We start from the raw sequence: 15,151 nt of genomic DNA on the forward strand, positions 1-15,151 counted from the left end.
CACCCCCCCTTCCCCCGTCCACACACCACATAACACCCCCCTTCCCCCGTCCCCACACCACATAACACCCCCCCTTCCCCCGTCCACACACCACATAACACCCCCCTTCCCCCGTCCCCACACTACATAACACCCCCCCTTCCCCCGTCCACACACCACATAACCCCTCCCCTTCCCACGTCCACACACCACATGCCACCTCCCCTTCCCACGTCCCCACACCACATGACACCTCCCCTTCCCACGTCCCCACACCACATGACACCTCCCCTTCCCACGTCCCCACACCACATGACACCTCCCCTTTCCCACACAACCCCACCTTCTCACCAGTCCCCCACCGTACATTAACTTTGTCGTAATGGCTTAGCGCTTTCCCCTGACAATTCCCTCCCTCAGTCTTACACGGCACATTAGTCCGTCTTCCTCAGTTTTCACGCACATAAACCTCCCCTTTCTCATTCCCCTACCACATAATCTTCCCTCCCTCAGACCCTAACGCCACATTATCCTTCCCACACAAACCTCACTGCCTTCCCTACACACCACATTAGTCGCCTTCTCAGACCTCTCCCAGTCCCCACATCACATTAAGATGCTCAGTTTGTTTTTAAGATCTGTTAATTATTTCCGTGGTGAGGAGTTTGTTTTGTGAGGTTTTAGGGAAGTTACTTCAGGAGCCGCCGCCTCCTGAAGCAGGTCGGTATAGTGTGATGCGTGTAAATGATCATTGCGTCTCATTATTGGTGTGTGGTGTCGGGTGATGTGTTTGGAGGGGTTTAATACTTGTCCGGCCTGGCCTGAGACTTGACTTCCCAGGTGCTGGGCTCATCAGCTCGGGTAGTGCTCTTTAATTGACCCCATTCCTCTCACTGTATTGTTTTGCTGCTGCTGCTTGTATCTGCTACAATGTATTTTGGTGTTGCTTTTGATAACTCCTTCACTGTCCTGGTGCTGCTAATGATCTCAAATGCACTGTATTTTAGTCTCGCCACTGATCGTGCTTCAGTGTATTTGTATTTTGCTACTGAGTGTGCTTCGCTACATTTTAGTGGAACAATTGATTGCTGGTGTGCTGTATTTTGATTCCGGATTGTTGTTGCACTGCATATGACTGCTGCGGCAGAGTGCTTTACTTACTTTATTTTGGAGCTGCTATTGATCATTGTATTTTGATGCTTCTGATTGTGCATCGGTGCATTTTCATTTAACTGAGCGCTGCTTCGCAGTTTTCTTGTGCTGATCCGCTGTATGTATATGCTGCAGGTGAGCGGGCGTCACGGAACACTGTATTGTGTTCACTAAAATGATTTAATGAAACTTTGAAGCTGGTTTGCCTCTACGGAAGTGTGTGTGTGTTTACTATTTATGCCCACAGACTCCAGCTGTTAGCTCTTGGGCCTCGCCTTTCTTACCCATCAATTTTTTTCCACTTGTGTTTACTACATTTATTTATCTATTGTCTACTACGTATAAGACTGCGGGGTCAAAGGTGTGGGGATGTTGGGCCCAGCGTGCAGGGTGCTGGGACAAGTGTGTGGGGGTGCCGGGACAAGTGTGTGGGGGTGCCGGGACAAGTGTGTGGGGGTGCTGGGACAAGTGTATGGGGGTGCCGGGACAAGTGTGTGGGGGTACTGGGACAAGTGTGTGGGGGTGCTGGGACAAGTGTGTGGGGGTGCTGGGACAAGTGTGTGGGGGTGCTGGGACAAGTGTGTGGGGGTGCTGGGACAAGCGTGTGGTGGTGCTGGGACAAGTGTGTGGGGGTGCTGGGACAAGTGTGTGGGGGTGCTGGGACAAGTGTGTGGGGGTACTGGGACAAGTGTGTGGGGGTGCCGGGACAAGTGTGTGGGGGTGCCGGGACAAGTGTGTGGGGGTGCTGGGACAAGTGTGTGGGGGTGCCGGGACAAGTGTGTGGGGGTGCTGGGACAAGTGTGTGGGGGTGTTGGGACAAGCGTGTGCGGGTGCTGGGACAAGCGTGTGCGGGTGCTGGGACAAGCGTGTGCGGGTGCTGGGACAAGCGTGTGCGGGTGCTGGGACAAGCGTGTGCGGGTGCTGGGACAAGCGTGTGCGGGTGCTGGGACAAGCGTGTGCGGGTGCTGGGACAAGCGTGTGCGGGTGCTGGGACAAGCGTGTGCGGGTGCTGGGACAAGCGGGTGCGGGTGCTGGGACAAGCGTGTGCGGGTTCTGGGACAAGCGTGTGCGGGTGCTGGGACAAGCGTGTGCGGGTTCTGGGACAAGCGTGTGCGGGTGCTGGGACAAGCGTGTGCGGGTGCTGGGACAAGCGTGTGCGGGTTCTGGGACAAGCGTGTGCGGGTTCTGGGACATGCGTGTGCTGGGACAAGCGTATGCGAGTGTAAGAACTAGATTGTGTGTATTTACTATTTGTGTCTGCAGAATTGAGCTATTTAGCTCTTAGACCCGCCTTTCTAGCTAATCTGTTTCTTCTATATTATGTCTACTACATATTTTTGTCTCAATCACACACACACACACACACACACACACACACACACACACACACACACACACACACACACACACACACACACACACACACACTCACACACACACATGCACACACACATTCACACACATGCACAATGACAAAGAGGTGTGTGAGGAACTCAACAAAAGGTTCCAGGAGGTCTTTACAATAGAACAAGGAGAAGTCACGGCGCTAGGAGAGGTAGGCAGCAAACCAGGCGACCTTGGAAAGGTTCAAAATTACAAGTGATGAGGTCAAGAAGCACCTATTGGAGCTGGACGTGAGAAAAGCTGTTGGGCTGGACGGAATCTCACCATGGGTATTGGAAGAGTGTGCAGGAGCACTTTGCTTGCCACTCTCCATAGTGTTTAGTAGGTCACTGGAAACGGGAGACCTACCAGAAATATGGAAGACGGCTAATGTAGTCCCAAGTATACAAAAAGGGTGGCAGACAAGAGGCACTGAACTACAGGCCAGTGTCCTTAACTTGTATACCATGCAAGGTGATGGAGAAGATCGTTAGAAAAAACCTAGCAACACATCTGGAGAGAAGAGACTTCGTGACAACCCATCAACATGGGTTCTGGGAGGGTAAATCTTGCCTTACAGGCTTAATAGAATTCTACGATCAGGTGACAAAGATTAAGCAAGAAAGAGAAGGATGGGCGGACTGCATTTTTTTGGACTGTCAGAAGGCCTTTGACACAGTACCCCATTAAAGGCTGATGCATAAGCTGGAGAAACAGGCAGGAGTAACTGGTAGGGCTCTCCAGTGGATAAGGGAGTACCTAAGCAATAAGAAGCACAGAGTTACAGTGAGGGGTGAGACCTCAGATTGGCGTGAAGTCACCAGTGGAGTTCCACAGGGCTCTGTACTCGGACCTATCCTGTTTCTGATATACGTAAATGATCTCCCAGAGGGTATAGACTCATTCCTCTCAATGTTTGCTGACGACGCCAAAATTATGAGAAGGATTAAGACAGAGGAGGACAGCTTGAGGCTTCAAGAAGACCTAGACAAGCTGCAGGAATGGTCGAACAAATGGTTGTTAGAGTTTAACCCAAGCAAATGTAATGTAATGAAGATAGGGGTAGGAAGCAGGAGACCAGATACAAGGTATCATTTGGGAGACGAAATACTTCAGGAGTCAGAGAGAGAGAGAAAGACCTGGGGGTTGATGTCACGCCAGACCTGTCTCCTGAAGCTCATATCAAGAGGATAACATCAGCGGCATATGCCAGGTTGGCTAACATAAGAACGGCATTTAGAAACTTGTGTAAGGAATCTTTCAGAACATTATATGCCACATATGTCAGACCAATCCTGGAGTATGCGGCTCCAGCATGGAGTCCATATCTAGTCAAGCATAAGACTAAACTGGAAAAGGTTCAAAGGTTTGCCACCAGACTAGTACCCGAGCTGAGAGGTATGAGCTACGAGGAGAGACTATGGGAATTAAATCTCACTTCGTTGGAAGACAGAAGAGTTAGGGAGGACATGATCACCACATTCAAGATTCTCAAGGGGATCGACAGGGTAGATAAAGACAGGCTATTTAACACAAGGGGCACACGCACTAGGGGACACAGGTGGAAACTGAGTGCCCAAATGAGCCACAGAGATATTAGAAACAACTTTTTTAGTGTCAGAGTGGTTGACAAATGGAATGCATTAGGCAGTGATGTGGTGGAGGCTGACTCCATACACAGTTTCAAGTGTAGATATGATAGAGCCCAGTAGACTCAGGAATCTGGACACCAGATGATTGACAGTTGAGAGGCGGGACCAAAGAGTCAAAGCTCAACCCCCCCGCAAGCACAAATAGGTTACCTTGAGGTGCTTCCGGGGCTTAGCGTCCCCGCGGCCCGGTCGTCGACCAGGCCTCCTTGTTGCTGGACTGATCAACCAGGCTGTTGGACGCGGCTGCTCGCAGCCTGACGTATGAGTCACAGCCTGGTTGATCAGGTATCCTTTGGAGGTGCTTATCAAGTTCTCTCTTGAACACTGTGAGGGGTTTGCCAGTTATGCCCCTTATGTGTAGCGGAAGCGTGTTGAACAGTCTCGGACCTCTGATGTTGATAGAGTTCTCTTTCAGAGTACCTGTTGCACCTCTGCTTTTCAACGGGGGTATTCTGCACATCCTGCCTTGTCTTCTGGTCTCATGTGATGTTATTTCTGTGTGCAGGTTTGGGACCAGCCCCTCTAACATTTTCCATGTGTTATGTATCTCTCCCGCCTGCGTTCAAGGGAGTACAGTTTTAGGCTCTTTAGTCGGTCCCAATAGTTTAGATGTTTTACTGAGTGGATTCTAGCAGTAAAGGATCTCTGCACGCTCTCCAGGTCAGCAATTTCTCCAGCTTTGAAAAGGGCTGTCATTGTGCAGCAGTACTCCACTCTAGAGAGCACAAGCGTTTTGAAAAGTATCATCATCGGTATAGCATCTCTAGTGTGAAAAGTTCTTGTTATCCAACCTGTCATTTTTCTTGCAGTTGTGACGGCTACTTTATTGTGTTCTTTAAAGGTAAGGTCTTCCGACATGAATACACCCAGATCCTTTACATTGCCTTTTCGTTCTATGTTATGATTTGCCTGAGTTTTGTACGTGGTTTCCGTTTTTATATTTTCATTTTTTCCATAGCGCATGAGCTGGGATTTATCTTCGTTAAACACCATATTATTTTCTGTAGCCTATAGAAAGGCCTGGTCTACATCTGACTAGAGGTTTGCCGTGTCCTCTATGTTGCCTACCCTCATGAAGATCCTAGTGTCATCTGCAAAGGATGATACAGTGCTATAGGTTGTGTTCTTGTCACAGTGTTCTTGAGTCTTGTACTCACACAGGTGAGTACAAAAAGGTTAATATACACGCACGAGAGAGCCTTGTGGCTCGTGTGTGTAATTACCTAAGTGTAGTTACAGGATGAGAGCCCTAGAACTATGCTGGTGGTATTCCGTCTTCTCAGTGCTGTTTGTCATATGACGCTTTGAAATTGTTGTTGGTTTTGGCTTCTACCACTTTCGTTCACCTTCAACCTGTAGTGTAAAAACACACTAAATCATCCTAACCTAGACTTAACTATACATAAACCCACTATATATAATAATATTTACATATAAGAAAAATAGTTTGTTGTAGTGTATGGAAGATTCATTCTGTCAGTTGGTTGTCTGCTGAATAGGTAAAAAAAAACTGCACTAGCTTAATACAAACTAGTCAGTATTTGGCTTATTGCGTGGGCTGGAGGATTGGTTGTCCATCCACAGTAACTGTAGGTTCTTTAATTTTTAGAGGATAGGTTAGCAGGTGGAAGAATGAGTGTAGAAGCATAGAAATCAGTGAAATTGGTAATGAAAGCGACTTTAGTGGAATTGTGACGAGTATAAGGGTTTGTAACAGCGTGGTAGAGGTGTAGGAACCACTGTTGTGTAGTAGGAGCTAGTGTATAATATGTTGTAGGCAGTGTATGGGGGGTGCGAGGATCGATATAGGTATAATTGTTTAGGTATCAGTGCTGCAATATAGAAAGTGTAGGATAGGTAGGAACGAGTATATTGTGGGCAGGAGCTAGTGCAGTACTGTTGGTACTAGTGTAGGAGCTACTGTTGATGAAGGAATAAGTGTGACAGATGAACGTAGGGCGGCAGGAGCGCACTACGATGATGGAGTGGGAGAGAGAGCATATCTGTGTAGATAAGTTCCCCCTTGGATATTTATAGTTAGCTAAAGGCCCACGGAACTTACGTAGGTTAAAATATTTTAGTCCTGGTTGGTAATGGGAATTTCTGTGTGGTTTTTATGTTGCTACACACACACACACACACACACACACACACACACACACACACACACACACACACACACGCACGCACGCACGCACGCACGCACGCACGCACGCACGCACGCACGCACGCGCGCACGCACACACGAGCGCACGCACACACGCGCGCACGCACACACGCGCACGCACGCGCACACAAACTATCACCTGAGGACCACATAAAGAACGTTGTGCAAGGAGCCTATGCCACGCTTTCTAACTTCAGAATTGCTTTTAAATACATGGATGGCGATATACTAAAGACATTGTTCACGACTGGTTAGGCCAAAGCTAGAATATGCAGCGGTTGTGTGGTGCCCATATCTTAAGAAACACATCAACAAACTGGAAAAGGTGCAAAGACATGCTACTAAGTGGCTCCCAGAACTGAAGGGCAAGAGCTATGAGGAGAGGTTAGAGACATTAAATATGCCAAAACTAGAAGACAAGAAAAAGAGGTGATATATCACTACGTACAAAGTAGTAACAGGAATTGATAAAATCGATAGGGAACATTTCCTGAGACCTGGAACTTCAAGAACAATGAGGTCATAGATTTAAACTAGCTAAACACAGATGCCGAAGAAATATAAGAAAATTCACTTTCGCAGAGTGGTAGACGGTTGGAACAAGTTAGGTGAGAAGGTGGTGGAGGCCAAGACAGTCAATAGTTTCAAAGCATTATATGACAAAGAGTGTTGGGAAGACGGGACACCACGAGCGCAGTAACTGTAACATCCTGTAACTACACTTAGGTAATTACACAGTTGAGAGGCGGGACCAAAGAGCCAAAGCTCAACCCCCGCAAGCACAAATAGGTGAGTACACACACACACACACTTATCACAAGGAAAATGAAGTTACACTGCATTGTTAACTATCCTAACGCCTTCCAAACGAAGTCTTTAATCACAATGTAACCATGTGTGTATATCACGAAAATAAACGCGTGATTAAAAATGTGACAGTGTCAGACCACGGAGGAAAATTGAAACAAGAATTTCCTTAAGTACTTTCGTATATTAATACATCTTCAGAATGAGTCAAGATGAAGGAGTCTTCACTCCTTCTGAAGATGTATTAATATACGAAAGTAATTAAGGAAATTCCTGTTTCAATTTTCCTCCGTGGTCTGACACTGTCACTATGTAACCATATATATAAACTGAGATTGAAGGCTTTACTAATTATTTTATATAAACAAACACTGCTATGTGTGTTGCTATATACCAGAATTCTAATGCTATTTGAGAACGCGGCACTCCACTTGTTGGATTAACAAACTTATGAACCATTTAGTGCTGCACTCTGCAAGAAATCTCAATAACATCACTGCAAAATGAGAAATGATTTCATTCTGCATTTAGAGATGATTTCATTCTGCGTTTAGAGATGATTTCATTCTGCGTTTAGAGATGATTTCATTCTGCGTTTAGAGATGATTTCATTCTGCGTTTAGAGATGATTTCATTCTGCGTTTAGTGGTGATCAGTCCATCCTCTGATATATATAGTACTTATAGTAACGATATAGATCGTCTAACATATATTGATGTAAATCTGGTTAGTCATAACGCTGTCAAAGTACATGACCATATATAATTGTTAACTAGTCAGGAGGTGGTGGTGGTGAAACTTGACAAGAATTGACCTCTCTGGCGTAGATCTTAAAGCGTCACGCTCAGTATAAGGAAGGAAAACAAGTACTGGCCAAATATTAGCACACTGCTTGTGGAGTTGCACCCACATTGCCGCTTCCGCCTTCCTCACAACACTACACGTTCACAGTACATACTCAAATGTTTTAAACTTTCTTATAAACGTGACCTAACATAAGCCTGCCTGCCCTTTATCTTTCCTTTTTTTTTCTCTTGTTTTCTCTTACGATCCCTTTCTTATTCCTATTAGTTCACCCCTCCTTATCCTTCCCAACCTTTCGCCTTGCTCTTATCTTCCTCTAGGGGGTTTCCGTCTCCTCACCACTCTATCGTCTACGTAATGCCCAGGCCTGCCTCCCTCGTTTTTCAGGGGCTCACCATACCCCGTGCTACTGGAACTTCTTGTTCTGAGTAGCTGAATATAAAACAACAACAACAACAACTCGTCTCATTACTATTGACTTGAGAATGGTCCAGGACGGACTAAAACGTCGTCGTCCCTTCAATTTCTAGTGTGTGGTTTGGTCAACATTTTTCAGCCACGTTATTGTGACTCATCGTCTGCACTTTTGTTTCCGAGTTTATTGGAAAGTATCCACAACAGCTCATAATATTGCGCTTCAATTTGGTGGGCCAGAAGTGGGTTGGGGGGGTGATGCTTGCTTTAAATAAGAACTAAATCATTATCTAAAACATCGTTGCGTTTTTTAATTGATATAATGTGTGAGTTGTAGAGTTAATGTAGTGTAGATGAGAGGGAGGACCAGGTTACCATTTAGCACGTGGCTGGCAGAGGGTGAGAGAGCCAGCAAGAGTTGCTGTGATGCAGGCCGGCCGCCACCTGTGCCAACACACCAAAATAGTATATCTAAGGTTAGCCAGCAGCAGCACACACTCATCTTGACACATGTGCTCCCTTACTCCTACATACTTTTTGTTACTTTTATGAGTTTTACTTACTGAATTGTGTTATAATGTTGCCTATACTGTACGCGTTTTTGTGTGGCATTAGGATTAATATTTTTTCATATAGTAAGAAAACGGGTGGAAATTTCTGAACGTCTTACAACGTCGAGAAAGTGGTCTTACAAATCCAGATGTTTCATGCTAATCGTAGATTGTATTATGGTGAGGGGAAGATATTATACAGGTTATGGGGTACAGTGTCACGTCGACACCAGACGCCCCAGCTGGAGGTGCGTGTTTTTAATTATGGACGTGACGTTGGTGCCGTTTTGTCATATTTTGTTGAATTTATATAATTAAAAGAGAAAACCTTTGACATATTTCTTTGTCTTTTTCTTATGGGAAATTCATGTTTGAGCACAAGATTTGCTGTAGAGGGTATGTATGAAACGTGCTTGGAGTGAGTTCCAACTCCAGGGCCAGCCTCTTGGTCATTTACAACTGTTCAGTGGCTCTCTAACATTGTGGGTTTTGTCATATCTATATCTGATTCCTTGTATGAAGTTAACTTCCACAATCTTCCTGTTGAGGGCGTTACATTTGCACGCTGTCGTCACAATACAGAAATTCCATCGTTCATTTTTATCTGGTTGTCTCGAGTATACTGTAATCATGTGGGAAAACCTTACTTTTAAAGAACACAATAAAGTAGCTGTCACAACTGCAAGAAAAATGACAGGTTGGATAACAAGAACCTTTTCAAACAAAGAGTTGCCGGCCTAATTATGTGTTTTAGGACACTAGTGCTCTCAAGGGTCGAATATTGTTGCATAATAACAACCCTATTCAAGGCTTGATAAATTGCTGACCTGGAGAACATGCAGAGAAATTTAACTGTCAGAGTCTAATCAATAGAACATCTAAATTATTGGGACTGCTTAAAATTGTTACATCTGTATTCCCTAGTGCGCAGTCAGGTGATGTGTGTGTGTGTTCTCACCTAATTGTGCTTGCGGGGGTTGAGCTCTGGCTCTTTGGTCCCGCCTCTCAACTGTCAATTATCATGTGTGTGTGTGTGTGTACTCACCTAGTTGTGCTTGCGGGGGTTGAGCTCTGGCTCTTTGGTCCCGCCTCTCAACTGTCAATTATCATGTGTGTGTATGTGTGTACTCATCTAGTTGTGCTTGCTGGGTGGGGTTGAGCTTTGTCTCTTTGGTCCCGCCTCTCAACCGTCAATCAACTGGTGTACAGATTCCTGAGCCTACTGGGCTCTAACATACCTATATTTGAAACTGTGTATGGAGTCAGCCTCCACCACATCACTTCCTAGTGCGTTCCATTTATTAACTACTGACACTGAAAAAAATATTTCTAACGTCATATGTCTGTGTATGTTTGTATATCATTTCATATATATATATATATATATATATATATATATATATATATATATATATATATGTCGTACCTAGTAGCCAGAACTCACTTCTCAGCCTACTATTCAAGGCCCGATTTGCCTAGTAAGCCAAGTTTTCCTGAATTAATATATTTACTATAATTTTTTTCTTATGAAATGATAAAGCAACCCTTTTCTCTATGTATGAGGTCAATTTTATTTTATTGGAGTTAAAATTAACGTAGATATATGACCGAACCTAACCAACCCTACCTAACCTAACCTAACCTATATTTATAGGTAAGGTTAGGTTAGGTAGCCAAAAAAAGCTAGGTTAGGTTAGGTTAGGTAGGTTAGGTAGACGAAAAAACATTAATTCATGAAAACTTGGCTTATTAGGCAAATCGGGCCTTGAATAGTAGGCTGAGAAGTGCGTTCTGGCTATTAGGTACGACATATATATATATATATATATATATATATATATATATATATATATATATATATATATATATATATAACACACACACACACACACAGAAAATGAAAAGGAAATGTGTAAAACATTTAAACAAAAAGTTCCAAAGTGTGTTTGTACAAAATAAGATCTTCAGAGAACCAGACACAATAAGAATTCCACAGAACAACATAGAGCACATAGAGGTGTCTAGAGATGAAGTGGAAAATATGCTAAAGGAGCTAAGTAAGAATAAAGCAGTTGGCCCAGATGGAGTTTCACCATGGATTCTGAGAGAATGTGCATCTGAGCTCAGCATTCCACTTCACCTGATCTTTCAGGCTTCCCTGTGTACAGGAATCGTAGCAGACGTGTGGAAACAGGCTTAACATAGTTCCAATCTACAAACGTGGCAGCAGGAAAGACCCCCCCAATTATAGACCTGTATCATTGACAAGTGTAATAGTGAAAGTATTGGAAAAACTAATCAAAACTAAATGGGTAGAACACCTGGAGAGAAATGATATAATATCAGACAGACCGTATGGTTTTCGATCTGGAAGATTCTGTGTATCGAATTTACTCAGTTTCTATGATCGAGCCACAGAGATATTACAGGAAAGAGATGGTTGGGTTGACTACATCTATCTGGACCTAAAAAAAGGCTTTCGACAGAGTTCCACGTAAGAAGTTGTTCTGTAAACTGGAAAATATTGGAGGAGTGATGGGTAAGCTTCTAACTTCAGAATTGCTTTTAAATACATGGATGGCGATAATACTAAAGAAATTGTTCACGACTTTTGTTAGGCCAAAGCTAGAATATGCAGCGGTTTTGTGGTGCCCATATCTTAAGAAGCACATCAACAAACTGGAAAAGGTGCAAAGACATGCTACTAAGTGGCTCCCAGAACTGAAGGGCAAGAGCTACCTGGAGAGGTTAGAGGCATTAAATATGCCAAAATTAGAAGACAGAAGAAAAAGAGGTGATATGATCACTACGTACAAAATAGTAACAGGAATTGCTAAAATCGATAGGGAAGATTTCCTGAGACCTGGAACTTCAAGAACAAGAGGTCATAGGTTTAAACTAGCTAAACACAGATGCCAAAGAAATATAAGAAAATTCACTTTTGTAAACAGAGTGGTAGACAGTTGGAACAAGTTAGGTGAGAAGGTGGTGGAGGCCAAAACGGTCAGTAGTTTCATAGCATTATATGACAAAGAGTGACAACGGTCAGTAGTTTCATAGCATTATATGACAAAGAGTGCTAGGTAAACGGGACACCAAGAGCGTAGCTCTCATCCTGTAACTACACTTAGGTAATTACACTTAAGTAATTACACAGTGCACATGAAATAGAAAAAATGTTGAAGCGATTATATGAGTCTGAGGAAATGGAATTGGAACAGAAAGCTATACAAGCTATACAAAAATCCTAAATATTTTTTCACATACGCAAAATCAAAATTAAAAACCTCAACCAGTATTGGACTGTTAATTACAAATGAAGGTACGTACACAGAGGACAACAAAGAGATTAGTGAAATTCTAAAAAGCCAGTATGAGGCTATGTTTAGCACACCAAAAAACAACATGAAAGTTGATGACCCAGACAGCTTCTTTATGAATGACATTCAAGCTGCAGATAATATAACGAATATTACCACAAACTCGAAAGACTTTGAAAGAGAAATTGACAATATGCCTATGCACTCAGCTCCTGGACCTAACTCAAGGAATTAAATATTCATAAAGAAATGTAAAGTACCAGTAGCGAGAGCACTCAGCGTAATATGGAGAAAGATCCTAGATACAGGGGAGATACCAGCAGCACTTAGATCTGCAGATATAGCTCCTTTGCACAAGGGGGGGGGGGGAAATAAAGCCTTAGCAAAAAATTATAGGCCAGTTGCACTAACATCACACATAATAAAAGTGTTTAAAAGAGTGATTAGAAATCAAATTTCTAATTTTACAGAAAACAATGAGTTGCACAACCCAGGACAACATGGATTTAGAGCAGGAAGATCCTGTCTGTCACAGTTACTCAAGCACTATGACAAAATCACAGAAGCTCTAGAAGAAAAGCAAAATGCAGATGTTGTATACACAGACTTTGCAAAGGCGTTCGACAAATATGACCATGGGGTGATAGCACACAGAATGAGATCAATGGGAATAACTGGAAAAGTAGGACGCTGGATACTCAATTTCCTGTCGAACAGAACACAAAGAGTAACAGTCAATCAAATAAAACCGAGTCCAAGCACAGTTAAAAGCTCTGTACCTCAAAGTACAATCCTTGCACCGCTACTGTTCCTTATTCTCATATCAGATATAGACAAAAATACACGTCACAGCTTCGTGTCATCCTTCGCAGAGGACACAAAAATCAGCATGAAAATTACCTCTGCTGAAGACATTGAAAAATTACAAGCAGATGTCAACAAAGTTTTCGATTGGGCAGCAGAAAATAACATGATATTTAACAGTGATAAATTTCAGGTACTCAGGTACGGCAAAAATGAGGATCTGAAACATAATACAGGGTACAAAACACAATTGAATCTTCCCATAGTAGAAAAACAGCATGTCAAGGATTTGGGAATAATGATGTCCGACGATCTAACGTTTAGGGAGCATAACCAAGCAAATATCGCGGCAGCCAGAAAAATGATCAGATGAATTACAAGAACTTTCAAAATGCAAGAACTTTTCAGGGATCCCATCACAATGGTTGTACTCTTCAAGTCACTTGTGCAAGGTGCAAGTTCCCGTCTTGAGTACTGCTCAGTACTCGCCTCCCCCTTCAGAGCAGGAGAGATTGCTGAAATAATGGGAATACAGAGAACATACACGGCATGCATAGATACGATAAAGCACCTAAATTATTGGGATCGTCTCAAAGCTCTCCAAATGTACTCACTGGAAAGGAGATGAGAGAGATACCAAATAATGTACACATGGAAAATACTGGAGGGCCAGGTCCCAAATCTATGCAGTAAAATAACAACACACTGGAGTGAAGGATATGGAAGAAAATGCAGAATAGAACCAGTGAAGAGCAGAGGTGCCATAGGCACAATCAGAGAACACTGTATAAACATCAGAGGTCCGCGAGGTTTCAACGTCCTCCCAGCGAGCATAAGAAATATTGCCGGAACAACTGAGGACATCTTCAAGAGGAAACTAGATTGTTTCCTCCAAGGAGTGCCGGACCAACCGGGCTGTGGTGGATATGTGGGCCTGCGGGCTACTCCAAGCAACATCCTAGTGGACCAAACTCTCACAAGTCAAGCCTGGCCTCGGGCCGGGCTTGGGGAGTAGAGGAACTCCCAGAACCCCATCAACCAGGTATCAACCAGACCCTGTCATGGAAAGTTAGTCTAGTTAGAAATTATTTTCTATTTGAAGCCGTGTTGTGGTTATAAATTTTGCCCTCCCAAATGTTCTACAATCCTTTTGATGATTTTTTACAGCTTTTTGCATAGCATACATGTTAATGACACTGGTCTATGATTTAGTGATACATATGTCTCCTTTCTTGAATATTGGAACTACATTTCCCCTTTTCTCATATCTAGTGCAATGTTGTGCACTATTAGTTATAAATGCTATTGATAGTGAACAGGGTAGTTTTTGTAGATTCATTTCAATAGACTCTGTAAGGAACTATATAGTGGGTTCTACTTCAAAGTCTGTTACTAAATTTATCCAGATAATAAGTGTTGTTTGATCAAAAGGTCGTTAACATTGCAAAGCCATTTTATAGTGGTGGAATGTTGCCAAAGAAGGGTTCTGCTTCAGGCGATTCTTTGTATTCTTGATGGACACTGACATGAACTTTTCAGTAAAGTTTGTTACAGATGCATTAAATTTGTTGCAGGAGGATTGGGAGGAGATCGAGGCATTACTGGAGAGGGAGCAACATTTACTGGGCCAACATCACCACCGCTCTGATCCCACCAGCGTCAACCTGCTCCACAGCCCAGGTACTGTATCTAGGTCACTTGTGTACCTAGTCATATCTAATTGCATCGACCTATATCTCGGTCTTAATAATGCTTTGAAACTACTTACAGTTTTGGCCTCCACCACCTTCTCTCTTAGCTAGTGCTGGTGTCTTTTGTGTCAAGTGCCCTAATATTGGTATTTTATGTTGACCTTCTTCCTAGTATCATACTGATCTGTCCAAATGTTGGTGGGCTGTGTTGACATACTATTGGCCTACTGTTAATATATGTTGTGCTAACCTTTATCTGTCTGATAGTGTGTTGTGCTGACCTGTGATAGTTTTTTTTTTCTGTGATGTTGTCATACATTTACAATGCTAACCAGCATACATACATTTTCTTCTGTCTTCTGTGGACAGGGTTAAAGATCTGTTAGAGATCTATTGTGTAAAGAGTTATTGAGCACTCAACCACAGG

General features: G+C 43.4%; 1 protein-coding gene across 1 annotated transcript in view; it reads left to right on the plus strand.

Annotated features, from left to right (window-relative positions):
- The window catches only part of LOC123755365 (serine-rich adhesin for platelets), a 190,702-nt gene that overhangs the window by 15,254 nt on the left and 160,297 nt on the right, over nt 1-15,151 (plus strand). Inside the window, 1 exon segment of the mRNA XM_045737920.2 lies at nt 14,608-14,713. Within this exon segment, the coding sequence (XP_045593876.2) occupies nt 14,608-14,713 (106 nt within the window).

Source organism: Procambarus clarkii, chromosome 20 (assembly GCF_040958095.1).
Source record: "Procambarus clarkii isolate CNS0578487 chromosome 20, FALCON_Pclarkii_2.0, whole genome shotgun sequence".
NCBI lineage: Eukaryota > Metazoa > Arthropoda > Malacostraca > Decapoda > Cambaridae > Procambarus > Procambarus clarkii.